Source organism: Bos grunniens, chromosome 10 (genome assembly GCF_055505025.1).
Source record: "Bos grunniens cultivar Pamir isolate PY7600 chromosome 10, Bosgru_T2T1.0, whole genome shotgun sequence".
Lineage (NCBI taxonomy): Eukaryota > Metazoa > Chordata > Mammalia > Artiodactyla > Bovidae > Bos > Bos grunniens.
In genome coordinates this window covers 63,282,709-63,298,012 of record NC_141174.1, presented here as the reverse complement: position 1 = coordinate 63,298,012, position 15,304 = coordinate 63,282,709, and the positions used below count along the sequence as shown (strand labels likewise).

Sequence of the window (15,304 nt, the reverse complement as noted above, 5' to 3'; positions counted from 1 at the left end):
AGTAATTAGACAACAGTTAATTAACCACTGTTAAACTATACAAGGGGGGCTTCCCTTGTGGATCAGCGGTCAAAGAATCTGCCTGCAAAGAAGGAAACACAGCAGACACTAGTTGGATCTCAGGTTCAGGAAGATTCCCTGGAAGAGGCAATGACAATGCACTCCAGTATTCTTGCCTGGAAAATTCCATGGACAGAGGAGCCTGGTGGCCTATGGTCCATGGGCTCGCAAAGAGTTGGACACAACTGAAATGAAAGAGCATGTACATAAGATACAACCTTTGTTCTTAAATTTGAGGAAAAAAACTGTTGGATGTTTTAAGATGATAATTAGAAGAAAGCTGTAAATCTGATGTTATTTTCATCATTTGTTAGATTCAATTTTTTGAGAAAACCCTACTATAAAAACATGATTAATGTTTAATCAACTACTATAGAAAACAGAATTAATTTAATGCAGCCAATCTTTGCATTTATGCTCTCCTCAAAGTAAGCAGTATCAATATTGATAAAATTTATGCTTCTCAAAACAACTTTCAACTTCCTGGCAAGGCCAACTAAAAATGTTTCAAATATTCCTTCTCACTTCTTTAAATGATCTCACTGAAAACAGAATTAGTGTAATTGTTACTATCTATAAATCTCTCTTTCTCTCATTCTCTCCCTTATTTTCTGTCTCCTTTTCTCCCACCTTCCCTCCTTCAATCCCCAATCCTTTCGCTTGAAGAAAATTAGAGCTTGCTTCTATTATAAAAATCTATGCATCAATATTAAAGTACTTGAAACAAATATAATCTTTCACATGCCTCTTCATGCTGATGAAAAGGTACTGAAGGCTCTAAAGCTGTTGTTCATGAAGGATGCCACTGGATATTCCTGTCTTTCACACAAACTAAGGTGTTTTTTTTCCCTTGATTCCACTATTCTTTTTTTTTTTTTCTGCATGGTTTCTGCTTTTTCCACCATATTCTTGGACATTATTTTTGTTTGTTTTGCTTTATATTCTCTTATTGGGTAAGATGATTTACTTCTAAATAATGAAATTGCTTGTGAAGTCCATGTTCTACTTCTGAACTTTCTCTCAACCATCAAACCCTACTTTCTAATTGGTCACCAGAAACTTGAGGATGTCTTATCAACCCTCCGGGTACAACTACTCCCAGACTGATTTACCCTTTCAGACTTTTCCTTAAACCCCTCATTCAGACCTAACACCCTTCCCTCAGAATGTGGGATTACCATACGCTGAAATGAAGCTGAACTCTTTGGAACCATAAAAAGAATAACATACTTTGGAAAGAATGGAAGAACCCATCTAAGCAAACGGCTTTCAACTATGGGTGCTTACTACCGTGGGTACACATGTATGTTTCGTGAATTTGAGTCAGAATTCTCTGTCCAAATATAATCTAAGAAGTTCTACATAAAAAAGAGAGATAGGCTTTGTTATATTTGAAATTGGAAGGTAAATAAAAAGGGTAAAACTCTCAACTGGTTACTACACTTCCTTCTGCAGTTTAGCAGCCCCCAAGGATAGTTTTTAGAAATCTCTAGTTGTCATTGGAACACCATTTAGAAATCAGTTATCCAGCTGATCCCTTTATTCTACAGATGGAAGTTTTGGGGTCTAGCCAGACCCAAGGTCACAATGCTATTAAGTAGTAAATTTGGGCCTGGACCCGAGTCCCAGGTTCTATACACACTAAGCTGCCTGATGTCAGTCAGACACTTCTCAAATTGACTTGAGTGCATTGGTCACTGACTTAACTGCCCTGTAACGAGGCTGTGTGTCCCTCAGCACCTCATTTGATTTCTATCAAACTCTTCAGCTGAATAAACTTCCACCCCCAACCACCCACAAATACCACACACATGCTCTGATAGGTAGACTCTTTTTTTTTTTTAAATCATATTCCATTTTCCATTCTATTTCTTCAAAGTATCCTAAAGCTGTGGTGAAAAAGAACTGAAGATGTAAACAGGCTACCTCACTTCTCAGATACAGTTTATGAGTGAGTCTCATGCTGTTTCTACCAGCTAAGCTTTTTGGCAACCCACTCCAGTAACCCTGACTGGAATACTACATGGACAGAAGAGCCTGGTGGGCTACAGTCTATGATATCACAAAGAGTTGAACATGACTGAGTGACTAAGTATACACACACACACACACACACACACACACACACACACAAGCTTTCTGTATTTTCTCTCACATGACACATCCATTAAAGAAATGTGTATTTCCAACGCCTTAATTTATTTCCTAACAAAACTTTTCTGCCTCCTCTTTCACATTATTGCTAAAAATGACTCACTGAACACCTTGCCATGATGCAAAGGTAGTCTACACTATTGGAGAAACAGAGGGAAGGTTTTCTTTCCCCAGTTGATTGAGTGTGAAGCTTCTGAAATGTTTCTTGAATGCTCTTCTAATTGTTCACCATCCTTCCTCTAATTATCTCGTTTTGGAACACTGCAAATTCATCCGATGAATAAGCCCTCCAAACACCAATCCGATCATGCTGCTACAATGATAAAATTCTGTGGTCATTCTTGACTGTGTGAAGGAGATCTAATTACATTCATTTCCTTCAAACATCTAGTGCCATATTATCCCCATTCTTAATCCAGCTCAGACGCCATCTGCTTTATGTAACTCTTGTGGAATAGACTGAATAGTTTCATCCTGTATTCTTCTATATCACTCTAATAATTTATAGAGCAAATTCAAGACTATCTGTTAATAAAAATTTTTGAGTTTTTGGGGATATAAAACCCATGAATAAGATCCTACACATCTTTATTTCTTCCTATATCCCTCTCCCTACAGTGGTTGTTTAATAAATACTTTGGGGGATTGAAAATGCACTACATTTAATGAATTAATCCCTGAATTGTGGATGACAGGTCTATTTAATTTCCCTTTGCCATATTAGAACACTTGGCATTATTCCTACTTGAATTGTCAGTTAACCTTTGTCTCTCAAAGTTAAATCTTCCTCCACTAAGAATAGATTTTCTAAGGCTGAGGGCTTGTGAAACAAAGGTCAGATATACCAAAAGGAAGGAAAAAATACCAATGACTTAAGTTGTAAATACTGTGTTCATTTCTTGTCGTGGGTTTCCTATTTTTTATTAAAAAAAAAAAAATCAGAAGTTTCAGGAAGCTTCCATAAAGTGCTGTCAATTGATTTAACACATCTTTACACCTTTATTTTGTGCAATTTTAGCAATTTCTCTCCTAGGTCATTCAGCATATTTTAATGTGGCATTTGCTAAGCCTTCTGGAGGTATCTTACTCTAAAAATATTCAATCATGGATTTTTTTCTTTGACTGTTTGAATGGCTGATATCAATAGGGAACTGGACTTTAGCCCCAAAGAGTCAATGCTACCTGAAGCTAAATGATAGTATCAATAATAATATAAAAATAATATCTCATGTGGATAACTGACATTTTCTCAAACTTAATTTAGTGTCAGTACACCATTTTTGGACTTCCCTGTGGCTCAGCTGGTAGAGAGTCTGCCTACAATAGGGAGACCTGGATTCAATCCCTGGGTTGGAGACTGGGGTTGGAGAAGGCAATGGCAACCCACTCGAGTGTTCTCGCCTGGAAAATCCCATGGACGGAGGAGCCTGGTAGGCTACAGTGCATGGGGTCACAAAGAGTCAGAAACAACTGAGTGACTTCATTTCACACCATTTTTAGAAAACTGCTGTTTTTTTCTTTTATTATTTTAAACATATAATCTGAATAAAAAGTGTACTGCTCATTTAAACACAGATTCCAGACAATTACCCTAACTACTCCCAGCATTTCCAGACTGTTGTGTTCACATGTCTCCTATGTAGAAAATCTTCACCAGCCGCAGAACAATGAAAGACTAATAACATGAGCAGAATAAATAATTCTAATTATTAAATGAATTTTATATAAAACACATTTAATTTCCAGAGTAAAACCTATTTTCTGATCAGCAACATTAAGCATAAAATTTTCTTCTTGGTAAAATTTTATATACCTAAATATGAGTTTTATAACCATGCCTGCCATGTAGGCTGACATTAATACCACCATTTACCGTAAAAGCACAAATGAATGGAATTAGGTATCTCTATGAGTATGCCACAGACAAATATTTCCTAAGGAATGTTCTGGGTACATGGTCAATAAAAATAGTATTTCACAGTTCATTTTTTCCTCTGGTAAGTTCATTAAGCACTATAGGAATCTGAGTGTCTAAGAAGCACGGTAAAGATAATTGTTAGCCATGCTTACTTCCAGTCTCAATGCTGGTGAAGAGGCATTTTCAATTATGAAAAGAAAGTGGAAAAAGCTGTAGAAGAGATAATTCGAAGTTTTTAGGGGGACAGTTTCCCTACTGACACCTTGATCAAAATACTCACGTTCTTTTTGGCCCTTATCAAGGACAGATATAATATCCCTTACAATCAACATAAGAGTCAACTGAAAGATAGGAATTTTCAACACCTAAAGAGTAAATACAATCTGTATGAAACTTTGCCTAAAGCCAATGTGAAAAGCAGCCAATCATCCATTCAGATGTCTCCATAAGCAGGAGAAGCTATAAAGTTCAGAGTATGTCTCACTGTTTTAAAGTTCGTTTGTTTGTTTTTTATTCTTTCCACAGCCATTCAAAATTAAATATATAGAAATTGATTGGAAAAAAAAAAGGTGAAGGAGTTCACAAACAGAATGGAGACAGCAGCAGAAAATCTTGCATGCTAGTAATGAGATGAGCAATTGCAAAGTAATCTCAGGAACCCTTGAAAAATGGGCAGCCTAGCAGAGAATGATTAATTTAACAAGAAGCCAGTAAAATATAGTTGACCTTGACCATATGGATTCAAACTACATGGATTATCAATAGACAAGCACTATAGCACTGCATGATCTTGGGTTGGTTGAAACTGAGGATGTGGAACCTCAGATATGAAGGAACCTAGAATATGGAGGGCCCTACTACAACATTATACTCTGATTTTCCACAGCTCAGAAGTCAGCATCCTTAGCCTCCATGTTGTTCAAGGGTCAACTGCATACATGGACATGAGAAATAAGGAATAACCAAGATTTTTGACTCAATCATTAGAAAATATATTACTGTTTGTATACACAAATAAATTATATGTAGATTTAACTTAATTTCATAGTAAGTTCACAGAGTTTGTTATGATTTTCTTTCTTAATTAACAGGGTTTCAGAAGTCTAGGTTTGAGGTTAGCACACTATGGCCTATGGGCAAAATGTGGTCCACTACTTGTTTTTCTAAATAAAGAGTTTCATTAGAAAAAAGCAGTACCCAAAGAAATAGAAGAAAACAACAGAATGGGAAAGACTAGAGATCTCTTCAAGAAAATCAGAGATACCAAAGGAAAATTTCATGTAAAGATGGGCTCAATAAAGGACAGAAATGGTATGGACCTAACAGAAGCAGAAGATATTAAGAAGAGATGGCAAGAATACACAGAAGAACTGTACAAAAAAGATCTTCACGACCCAAATAACCATGATGGTGTGATCACTGACCTAGAGCCAGACATCCTGGAATGTGAAGTCAAGTGGGCCTTAGGAAGCATCACTATGAACAAAGCTAGTGGAGGTGATGGAATTCCAGTTGAGCTATTCCAAATCCTGGAAGATGACGCTGTGAAAGTGCTGCACTCAATATGCAAATTTGGAAAACTCAGCAGTGGCCACAGGACTGGAAAAGGTCAGTTTTCATTCCAATCCCAAAGAAAGGTAATGCCAAAGAATGCTCAAACTACCGCACAATTGCACTCATCTCACACGCTAGTAAAGTAATGCTCAAAATTCTCCAAGCCAGGCTTCAGCAATATGTGAACCATGAACTTCCTGATGTTCAAGCTGGTTTTAGAAAAGGCAGAGGAACCAGAGATTAAATTGCCAACGTACGCTGGATCATCAAAAAAGCAAGAGAGTTCCAGAAAAACATCTATTTCTGCTTTATAGACTATGCCAAAGCCTTTGACTGTGTGGATCACAATAAACTGTGGGAAATTCTGAAAGAGATGGGAATACCAGACCACCTGACCTGCCTCTTGAGAAATCTGTATGCAGGTCAGGAAGCAACAGTTAGAACTGGACATGGCACAACAGACTGGTTCCAAATAGGAAAAGGAGTACGTCAAGGCTGTATATTGTCACCCTGTTTATTTAACTTATATGCAGAGTACATCATGAGAAACACTGGACTGGAAGAAACACAAGCTGGAATCAAGATTGCTGGGAGAAATATCAATAACCTCAGATATGCAGATGACACCACCCTTATGGCAGAAGGTGAAGAGGAACTCAAAAGCCTCTTGATGAAGGTGAAAGTGGAGAAGGAAAAAGTTGGCTTAAAGCTCAACATTCAGAAAACGAAAATCATGGCATCCAGTCCCGTCACTTCATGGGAAATAGATGGGGAAACAGTGGAAACAGTGTCAGACTTTATTTTTCTGGGCTCCAAAATCACTGCAGATGGTGACTGCAGCCATGAAATTAAAAGATACTTACTCCTTGGAAGGAAAGTTATGTCCAACCTAGATAGCATATTTAAAAGCAGAGACATTACTTTGCCAACAAAGGTCTGTATAGTCAAGGCTATGGTTTTTCCTGTGGTCATGTATGGATGTGAGAGTTGGACTGTGAAGAAAGCTGAGCGCCGAAGAATTGATGCTTTTGAACTGTGGTGTTGGAGAAGACTCTTGAGAGTCCCTTGGACTGCAAGGAGATCCAACCAGTCCATTGTGAAGGAGATCAGCCCTGGGATTTCTTTGGAAGGAATGATGCTAAAGCTGAAACTCCAGTACTTTGGCCACCTCATGCGAAGAGTTGACTCATTGGAAAAGACTCTGATGCTGGGAGGGATTGGGGGCAGGAGCAGAAGGGGACGACAGAGGATGAGATGGCTGGATGGCATCACTGACTCAATGGACGTGAGTCTGAGTGAACTCCGGGAGTTGGTGTTGGACAGGGAGGCCTGGCGTGCTGCGATTCATGGGGTCGCAAAGAGTCAGACATGACTGAACGACTGATCTGATCTGATCTGAATCATTTTATTGCTGCGGCAGCTTTCCTACTGTATTAGCAAAGTAGAATAGTTGCAACATAAACCATGTAGCCTGAAAATCTGAAAATATTTACTATTAGACTCTACAGAAAAAAATTGCTAACCTCTGTTCTCCATCAGTTATCTCCATTTGGAGGTCATGTGTTGAAACTCACAGTTTTGAAGTCAAGGAAGAAAATGATTTCTGTGTCCAGTAATTTAGGAACCAATTACATAACTTTTTAGCTACATGGAAGCTTCCTCTGGTCAAATCATTGTCAGCTCTTACATGTGTTAGTCTTACTTACGACTTCCTCTTGTATAAAGCCATCTATCACTATTGTCATTCTCTAAAACTTTAGTTCTAATAAGCACAATTTCATCAGTCTCTACACCTCTATAACTTGAAAATGGCAAAGAAGCAAACCCAATAAGATAATCATTTGACTTTTGCTCTCATGCTCATTAACTATTCTTATTAGTTGTGTACCATAGTCCTATATTATCAAGAACTTTCATTTCACGATGGGAATACTTGCACAGACACTTAACTATCATAATTATAGTATCTAGACAGGTAATTGGGAGCAAAGAGACAATTTCAAACTAACTTTCTCAATTTGTCACCTTCTCTGTGCACCTATATTCATATTGCTAGGTACGGTTTAATCCTCTAAATCTTGCTCCATTTTCTGCTTTATAAAATGCTCTTCTACCTTAACAGGGAAGAAAAAAAGTCATCAAATTTGTATCAAGTCTTCTGTTAATTTGCCCACCAGGTGTCTCACCACGGAATTCCACAGATCACCAGGCTCACTGTTTGTATTTTCTAGGCATAATGCAGGCTTCAAAGTTTAGTATAAACCTACAAGTTTTCAGGTCATGCAAAGGAACACATGCAAGTTCAGGAGTACCAAAGGACTTGATGCAGAACAATACTACAGGAGGCAATGGAATGTTATTCAGCAAGCCCTCTGAAAATTGACAATCTATAACATTTATACTTACATGAATGTATAACATCTATTTCTGCTTTACTGACTATGCCAAAGCCTTTGACTGTGTGGATCACAATAAACTGTGGAAAATTCTGAAAGATATGGGAAAACCAGACCACCTGACCTGCCTCTTGAGAAACCTATATGCAGGTTAGGAAGCAACAGTTAGAACTGGACATTGAACAACAGACTGGTTCCAAATAGGAAAAGGAGTACGTCAAGGCTGTGTATTGTCACCCTGGTTTTTTAACTTATACGCAGAGTACATCGTGAGAAATGCTGGGCTGGTGGAAGCACAAGCTAGCATCAAGTTTTCTGGGAGACATATCAATAATCTCAGATATGCAGATGACACCACCCTTACGGCAGAAAGTGAAGAGGAATTAAAGAGCCTCTTGATGAAACTGAAAGAGGAGAGTGAAAAAGTTGGCTTAAAGCTCAACATTCAGAAAACGAAGATCAAGGCATCTGGTCCCATCACTTCATGGGAAATAGATGGGGAAACAGTGGAAACAGTGTCAGACTTTAATTTTTGGGCTCCATAATTACTGCAGATGGTGACTGCAGCCATGAAATTAAAAGATACTTACTCCTTGGAAGAAAAGTTATGACCAACCTAGATAACATATTCAAAAGTAGAGACAATACTTTGCCAACAAAGGTCCATCTAGTCAAGGCTATGGTTTTTCAGTGGTCATGTATGGATGTGAGAGTTGGACTGTGAAGAAAGCTGAGCACCGAAGAATTGATGCTTTTGAACTGTGGTGTTGGAGAAGACTCTTGAGAGTCCCTTGGACTGCAAGGAGGTCCAACCAGTCCATCCTAAGGGAGGTCAGTCCTGGGTGTTCATTGGAAGGACTGATGCTGAGGCTGAAACTCCAGTACTTTGGCCATCTCATGCGAAGAGTTGACTCATTGGAAAAGACCCTGATGCTGGGAGGGATTGGGGGCAGGAGGAGAAGGGGACAAGAGAGGATGAGATGGCTGGATGGCATCACCAACTCGATGGACATGAGTTTGAGTGAACTCCAGGAGTTGGTGATGAACAGAGAGGCCTGGTGTGCTGTGATTCATGGGGTCACAAAGAGTCGGACATGGCTGGGTGACTGAACTGAACTGAACTGAAATGTATAACAGATAAGTGATAATATTTTGAGGATTATTTTGACTGTTGCCAAAATTTTAGGCTAAAATTTATGTGCATTTTCCAGCAAGTATGTGAAGGATTTTCATTTTATAAGATTTAATTGCAACAATCAATATTTCAGTATATTCATTTTTTAAGTTAAGAACTTGCCAGCGATTATTAAATGTTTTTTAAAACTTATTTGTAGTCTAGACACATAAAATATTCTTCATTAATGATAACAATAAAATAAAACAAACCAATAAAACTTGCTTATATTAATATCAGCTGATATTAATTCTACATAAAAAGCAATAATCACATAGTATTTCTGGGACTTCCTTCATCCTTTATATTCTGCCAAATGTATTCTCACTTCACCACCACTGTCACAGTGTTACTTCCATCAAGATTTAACTCAAATATTGTTTTTCTGTGGAATTTTCCTGGGCCAACATTTTGTCAATGTTGACAAAAACATTCACAATTCCTACAGAAGTCTAATCAAACTTTAAGTACAATATCTATTCCACTATATCTTGTGCCTACTAGTTTTTAAATCATCTGACAGCTAAGTAATTTTACAACTTAGACTGTAAGCTCCCAATGGGCAAGGCCCATTATCTGTCACCATGAGACATAGAGCCAGACACACAGAACAGTAATATAGTAAAAGAATCTGCAAGGAACATGAATTCTAAATTGACAGAACAACAAACATTCATAATAAAACAGTCTGCATGTTTGTAGCATCAGGAGGAAAAAATATTTCTAATAAGGAATTAAAGTAAAAAGAAGACTTAATCTATTATCACATATATAATAATTTTCATTATTCAATAAGATGCAGGAGGCAAACTCCAAAACACATGGAGCCTCTCTCTTTTAAGTTTTTTTTTTAGTCAAATCATTGTCTTTTATAAATAGTAATAATTCTGTAAACTAGGATTTACCTTCCTGAAATATTTTATATTTCAATATTAAAGTCTTCAAACGCAGATCTGGAAATGCAGTTCTGTCATTTAAAGAAACAGTTTCAATCTATTAGGCAGAACTATCTTAATGGTACCTCATTCTCATCTTAATGAATTTCATATATGCATCTTAAAACAGTAACAACTAAGATTCAATATAAGATTCTGTATGGAAAACAAGGGTTCGGATTTTTTTAATTTAAAGTTTCATCCTAAATTTGCTTACATTTAACATATACACAGTTTAACAAATAAGAAACAATAATCATAAATTCCTTAAACTAGTATAATTAACAAAATCCAAAATGCAAAACAGCCTCACATTATGTACTTAAGTCTAAACAGTAGTTTCCTTTTCTTTGACTTCACTCACCCAATTTGTGGAAATTTCCTCTGAATTCTATGTGGTTCATAGAATTAATATAGTTCAGGATTTTCCTGCATACTATCAGTTCAATTAAGTTCAGTCACTCAGTCGTGTCCGACTCTATGCGACCTCGTGGACTGAAGCACTCCCAGGCTTCCTTGTCCATCACTAACTCCTGGAGCTTGTTCAAACTCATGTCCATCAAGTCAGTGACGCCATTCATCATAGCATCCTGCATCCTATAGCTTGTTCAAACTCTATTTCCCAGTAATCTCTCTATATTTCATATCAAAGTACTCTTTAAGTATTTTCACTACTTTGTAGGGATAAATACAATTTTTATTGATACCAACTGAATCACACAATCTCCGGTCTACAGATCTTTATGCTGCAGTCTGGTGGTATTCTACTGTACTGTGAGCAAAATGAAACATCAAATCCAGTTTCAGCATGAAAACAGAATATGAAATCTCCTTCAGTGACTTATCCTTTAAATACCATCTTCTGTGAATCTCTATCAAAATACAATTCCCTGCACAGATTGCCCTACAAGCATGTCAACTGTGCAGCCATGTTTAGAAAGGCCTCCTCACTTGGTTTAATGCTTTGATATTGCCATCAAGAAATTCTTATCAAGTTCTGAACAAGGGACATGCCTTAACAATTTTTCACTGAACACCACAAATTATGGAGCCAGTCCTGTCCCTGAGAGTTGTAGCACATTAAATCATAGTATAAATTGGTCTTTTGAATGACTTTTCTTAAAGTCAGTAAAGAATTATATGATCAGGAATTACAACACCAAATGTCTATCTTGGGAAGGTAATAATAGGAGGAGGAAAGCAAACCTAAAGGGAAAGCTACATGCACAAATTAGTTTATTGTTTTGATTTAATCATTATTTACTATCTTCTAAGTGCCATGTAATGTTCCAAAGGCTGAGATCACAACAATGAACAATACGGACAAGTTCCCAGACTTCATGGACTTTCCACTCAAGTGAGGGGACAGACAACCAGGTCTGTCTGTGATGGGTAGGGCAGAAAAGGGAAACGTTTTGGAAAAGGATTTAACATATCTCCTTTAGAGATATCCTATGATATCCCTTATATGTGGAATCTAAAAAGAAATGATACAAATGAACTTACTTACAAAACAGAAAGAGACAGACTTAGAAAACGAACTTATGGTTGCAGGGTTGGGGTCGGGGGGAAGGAGCAGTTAGGGATTTGCAGAAGGTCATTTGGGGAAGGTACACACTGCTATATTAAAAATGGATAACCAGCAAGGAACTATTATATAGCACATAGAACACTACTCAGTGTTATGTTCCAACCTGGATGGGAGGGGACTTTGGGGGAGAATTGATACATATATATGTATGGCTGAGACCCTTCACTGTTCACCTGAAATTACCACAACATTGCTAATTGGCTATACTTCAATACAAAATAAAATGTTTAAAACAAACAAACAAAAATATATCTACTTTATTTTGGGTATTATCACCTTTGGTGACCAGACAAAATGATAATGGTTTTAAAAAACCTTATTACAACCACATTGTTATTACTAAGAGGTAATTTTGAGTGTTTTCTACTTCTCTGATCATCTTTTAGCATTTTCCTGGAAAAATTTTTGGAAATTTCATAAATTAATGCTGGTCATTTACAATACATAGTTTCAAACAGGCAATATTATTAGGTTATATAAAAATGAGTGTTAGGACTCACTTGGTGAATAATTATATAATGCTCTTGTCTCCTCTCCATTTTCTCCTCCCTCCTCTCTCTAAATTTAATTGTATATAAATTGTGCTCTGTTTGGACAGGAACACTGATTCTTTGCATATGAGTTTGTGTCATCAGTTCCAAAAAAGAAACAAGCAAAAACCAGGCAAACAAACAAAGCAATGGTCATGATTGAATGTAGATCACTTGAAAATTGTCTCTCATAAATAAGGGCAAATTCCACGGATCTCACAAAATTGTCTTACTCTTATAGGAATTATCATATATCGGGTGTCCCCTAGCATGTTGATGTAGGCATTCAATGGCTATTTGCTGATTGAATAAATACGTAAATGAATGATGACTGAGTATATCAACAGATTTCCTTATATATCCTAAAACTAGTCCATCTCCTAGGGATAGCACAAATTTTGAATAAAATAGTTATTGTTGTGGTTTTTGTTTGTTTGTTACCTAGGAAAGAACATCTTTCCAAACACAAGTACCATCCATCACCCTAGAATGGAATATTCCTTAGAAATGATCTAGAATGGTGAAAAGCAAGCACATTTGGTCACCCAGAAGTATGGACTATATCCCTTAAGAAGTAAAATAAATTCAGCGTGTATTGCAATGTGGAATCATGAGAAGACACAAAATCACAAGTCCATCTGTTAACACACAACAATCAAAATACTGCCTGACTGGAAAGAAGACGTTGACTATTTTAATTCCTTCAAAACAGAGTATGTTTGCAATCTACATTTGTGCTCTTTGTTTTCAACACATATTACTCACCCTCGGATTATATGAAAATTCTAAATTAAAACTCAGTCTAGTAACAAGCTGTCAAAACAAATAAAGCTACACTGGAGTTCTTCAAACGCATACTCATTGCAGTTCATAAAATCGCAGGGCTTCAAAACATCCTAAGAATTAAGCTAATATGTTCTCCATACCAGAGCCCTGCAATTTTCCTCACCTAAGGGTGTTCATTTGATTGAGAGAAAATTGATAACATATTTTTGGTCTTAAATTAATAGAAGAAATTTTACTCCAATATATTTTTATATTTAGTCAACCTCATTGTCAAGAGATCCTAACATAAAGGTCTACAAAGAGTCACATCTGATTATAATTTTAACACGTTTATCTTTTTTTATCTTGGTGGAAAATATATTTCTTATATAACTTATATTTTAATACTCAAATTAACTCTTGGTATTTTATTCTTAGGAATAAATAGTTTCTGTTTGTTTCAATTTTCTGAAAATTGTCCCAATTCTTTCAACATTTGGTATTTAACTTTATCATTTAATATAATTACAGGCTTTACAGAGAGTTCCTAGTTAATAATTTAAGACCTGGTACCATCTAATCCAGAAGTCTGTATCTATTATAGGCCACATTATTACTTTTATGTGCATTATTTCTGTAAAACCTTATGTAAATCTAAACAAAACTTCATGTAAATCTAAATCTAATCAAATATCAAAGTCTCTTAACATGATATTTGTTGGGCATTCAGAATGTTAGGATTTTGGTTTCAGGAAACTTCTTGAAAATAAGAATGTTCTTAGCTTGACTGAACACTATTTTGTATATTCAACATTAAAAAAAAAAAAAGGTTCTCAATGTGAACATCTTTTAAATCATAAATATGCTTCTTACCTGTGCTGCTGGATATATTAACATCAATACTGATATCAGATATTCCGCCTCCCTTCAGAGATGCTACACATGTGTATGTCCCAAAATCCGTGAATTTTAAATCAATGATGTCCAAGTTGGTCGTTCCCGGGGAGACATCCGGATCAGTCTGCGTAATAACCATCCGCTCAGAACTTCTTAACGGACGACCATTTTTAAACCAACTAAATGTTAACTCCTCAGAAGGAACAGCTTCTACTTGGCAAGATATTTTCACCTCACGCCCAATCTGGATGTTGTCATCTTTGTGATAAGGATCTGGTGTGATCCAAAATCGTCCTTTTTTTAATGCTAAAACATAAAAATTCCATAAGTAATTAGTGTTACTTTCATAATGTTAGGGATTAATTCACTATATATAGGTAGTCATCTCTGGTCTAAAATAAAGTAAAACAAAATAAAATAAAATGTATAAATGTTTCTTCAATTTCCCAGTAGTGTGCATATTAATAAAACTATTTTAGGTAATTTAGAAACAACTGAAGTAACTAAATTACTTACAGACTCTAAAATGGATTTTTATAAATTGGACAATATTTTCCAGGAATATAAAAATGCTTTAAATATATATATGATACTTAAACATTGTTGCCTTTGAATTTTGAACAAATGATGAAATATGTTTATATAAAGTCATTTAGGTATTAGAATTAAAAATAATTATCTGGATCATTAAGCCCAATTTCTTACCTATGTCATACCTGTTAAGGCACCATTTCTCAAATAACTCAAATACTGTGAAAATTTCATATTAAAGAAAATTTTGAAGTTCTGTTTACATGCTGACCAAAACTAGTTTGGTAAGAATTCACTTACTCCATATCACTTCACATTCATGAAGCACTTTCATATAGTATTGAAATAAACTGAATTGAAGAAAAATGTTTTTTCAAAAAAATTGCTATGATAGCTCTGTTCCACCATACATAGATGTCTTCAGTAGAAACCATTTACTGGCTATCTCATGCAGATGGCCAAAAGAACCTCTTGGCAGATGGCTTGGAAAACATGCTGTGTTTGTATCCTAACCGCAGTGCCTTCTGGATCTAAGGTCATTGCTGTTCTCACAGCCTGTGTCAGTAATCACGACTACCTGAAACTGCCAGAAGAGCATCTATTGTTTTTTTAAGGGCTTCAGTTCTGAACTTTGAATGATCCTATGGTATTCAGTTTGTAATACAGCTTTGTTGTTGTTGTTGTTGTTGTTGTTGTTTTTTAAATTGCAGTAATACTCTTATATACACATTTTTCTCTTCTCCAATACCCTATCCATGCTCCTCTCCAACATCATCATGCCTACACGATGAAATGGAGC

General features: G+C 36.2%; 1 protein-coding gene across 2 annotated transcripts in view; it reads right to left on the bottom strand.

Moving 5' to 3' along the window:
• The window catches only part of MDGA2 (MAM domain containing glycosylphosphatidylinositol anchor 2), a 919,864-nt gene that overhangs the window by 256,812 nt on the left and 647,748 nt on the right, over positions 1-15,304 (bottom strand). For both annotated transcript variants that reach the window (XR_015133654.1, XM_086318927.1), the window contains exon 7: positions 13,951-14,280. Coding sequence is in view for 1 of the 2 variants with exons in the window: in XM_086318927.1 (XP_086175053.1) it covers positions 13,951-14,280 (330 nt within the window). In the remaining variant the exon portion in view is untranslated. The remainder of the gene's footprint in view (positions 1-13,950; positions 14,281-15,304) is intronic.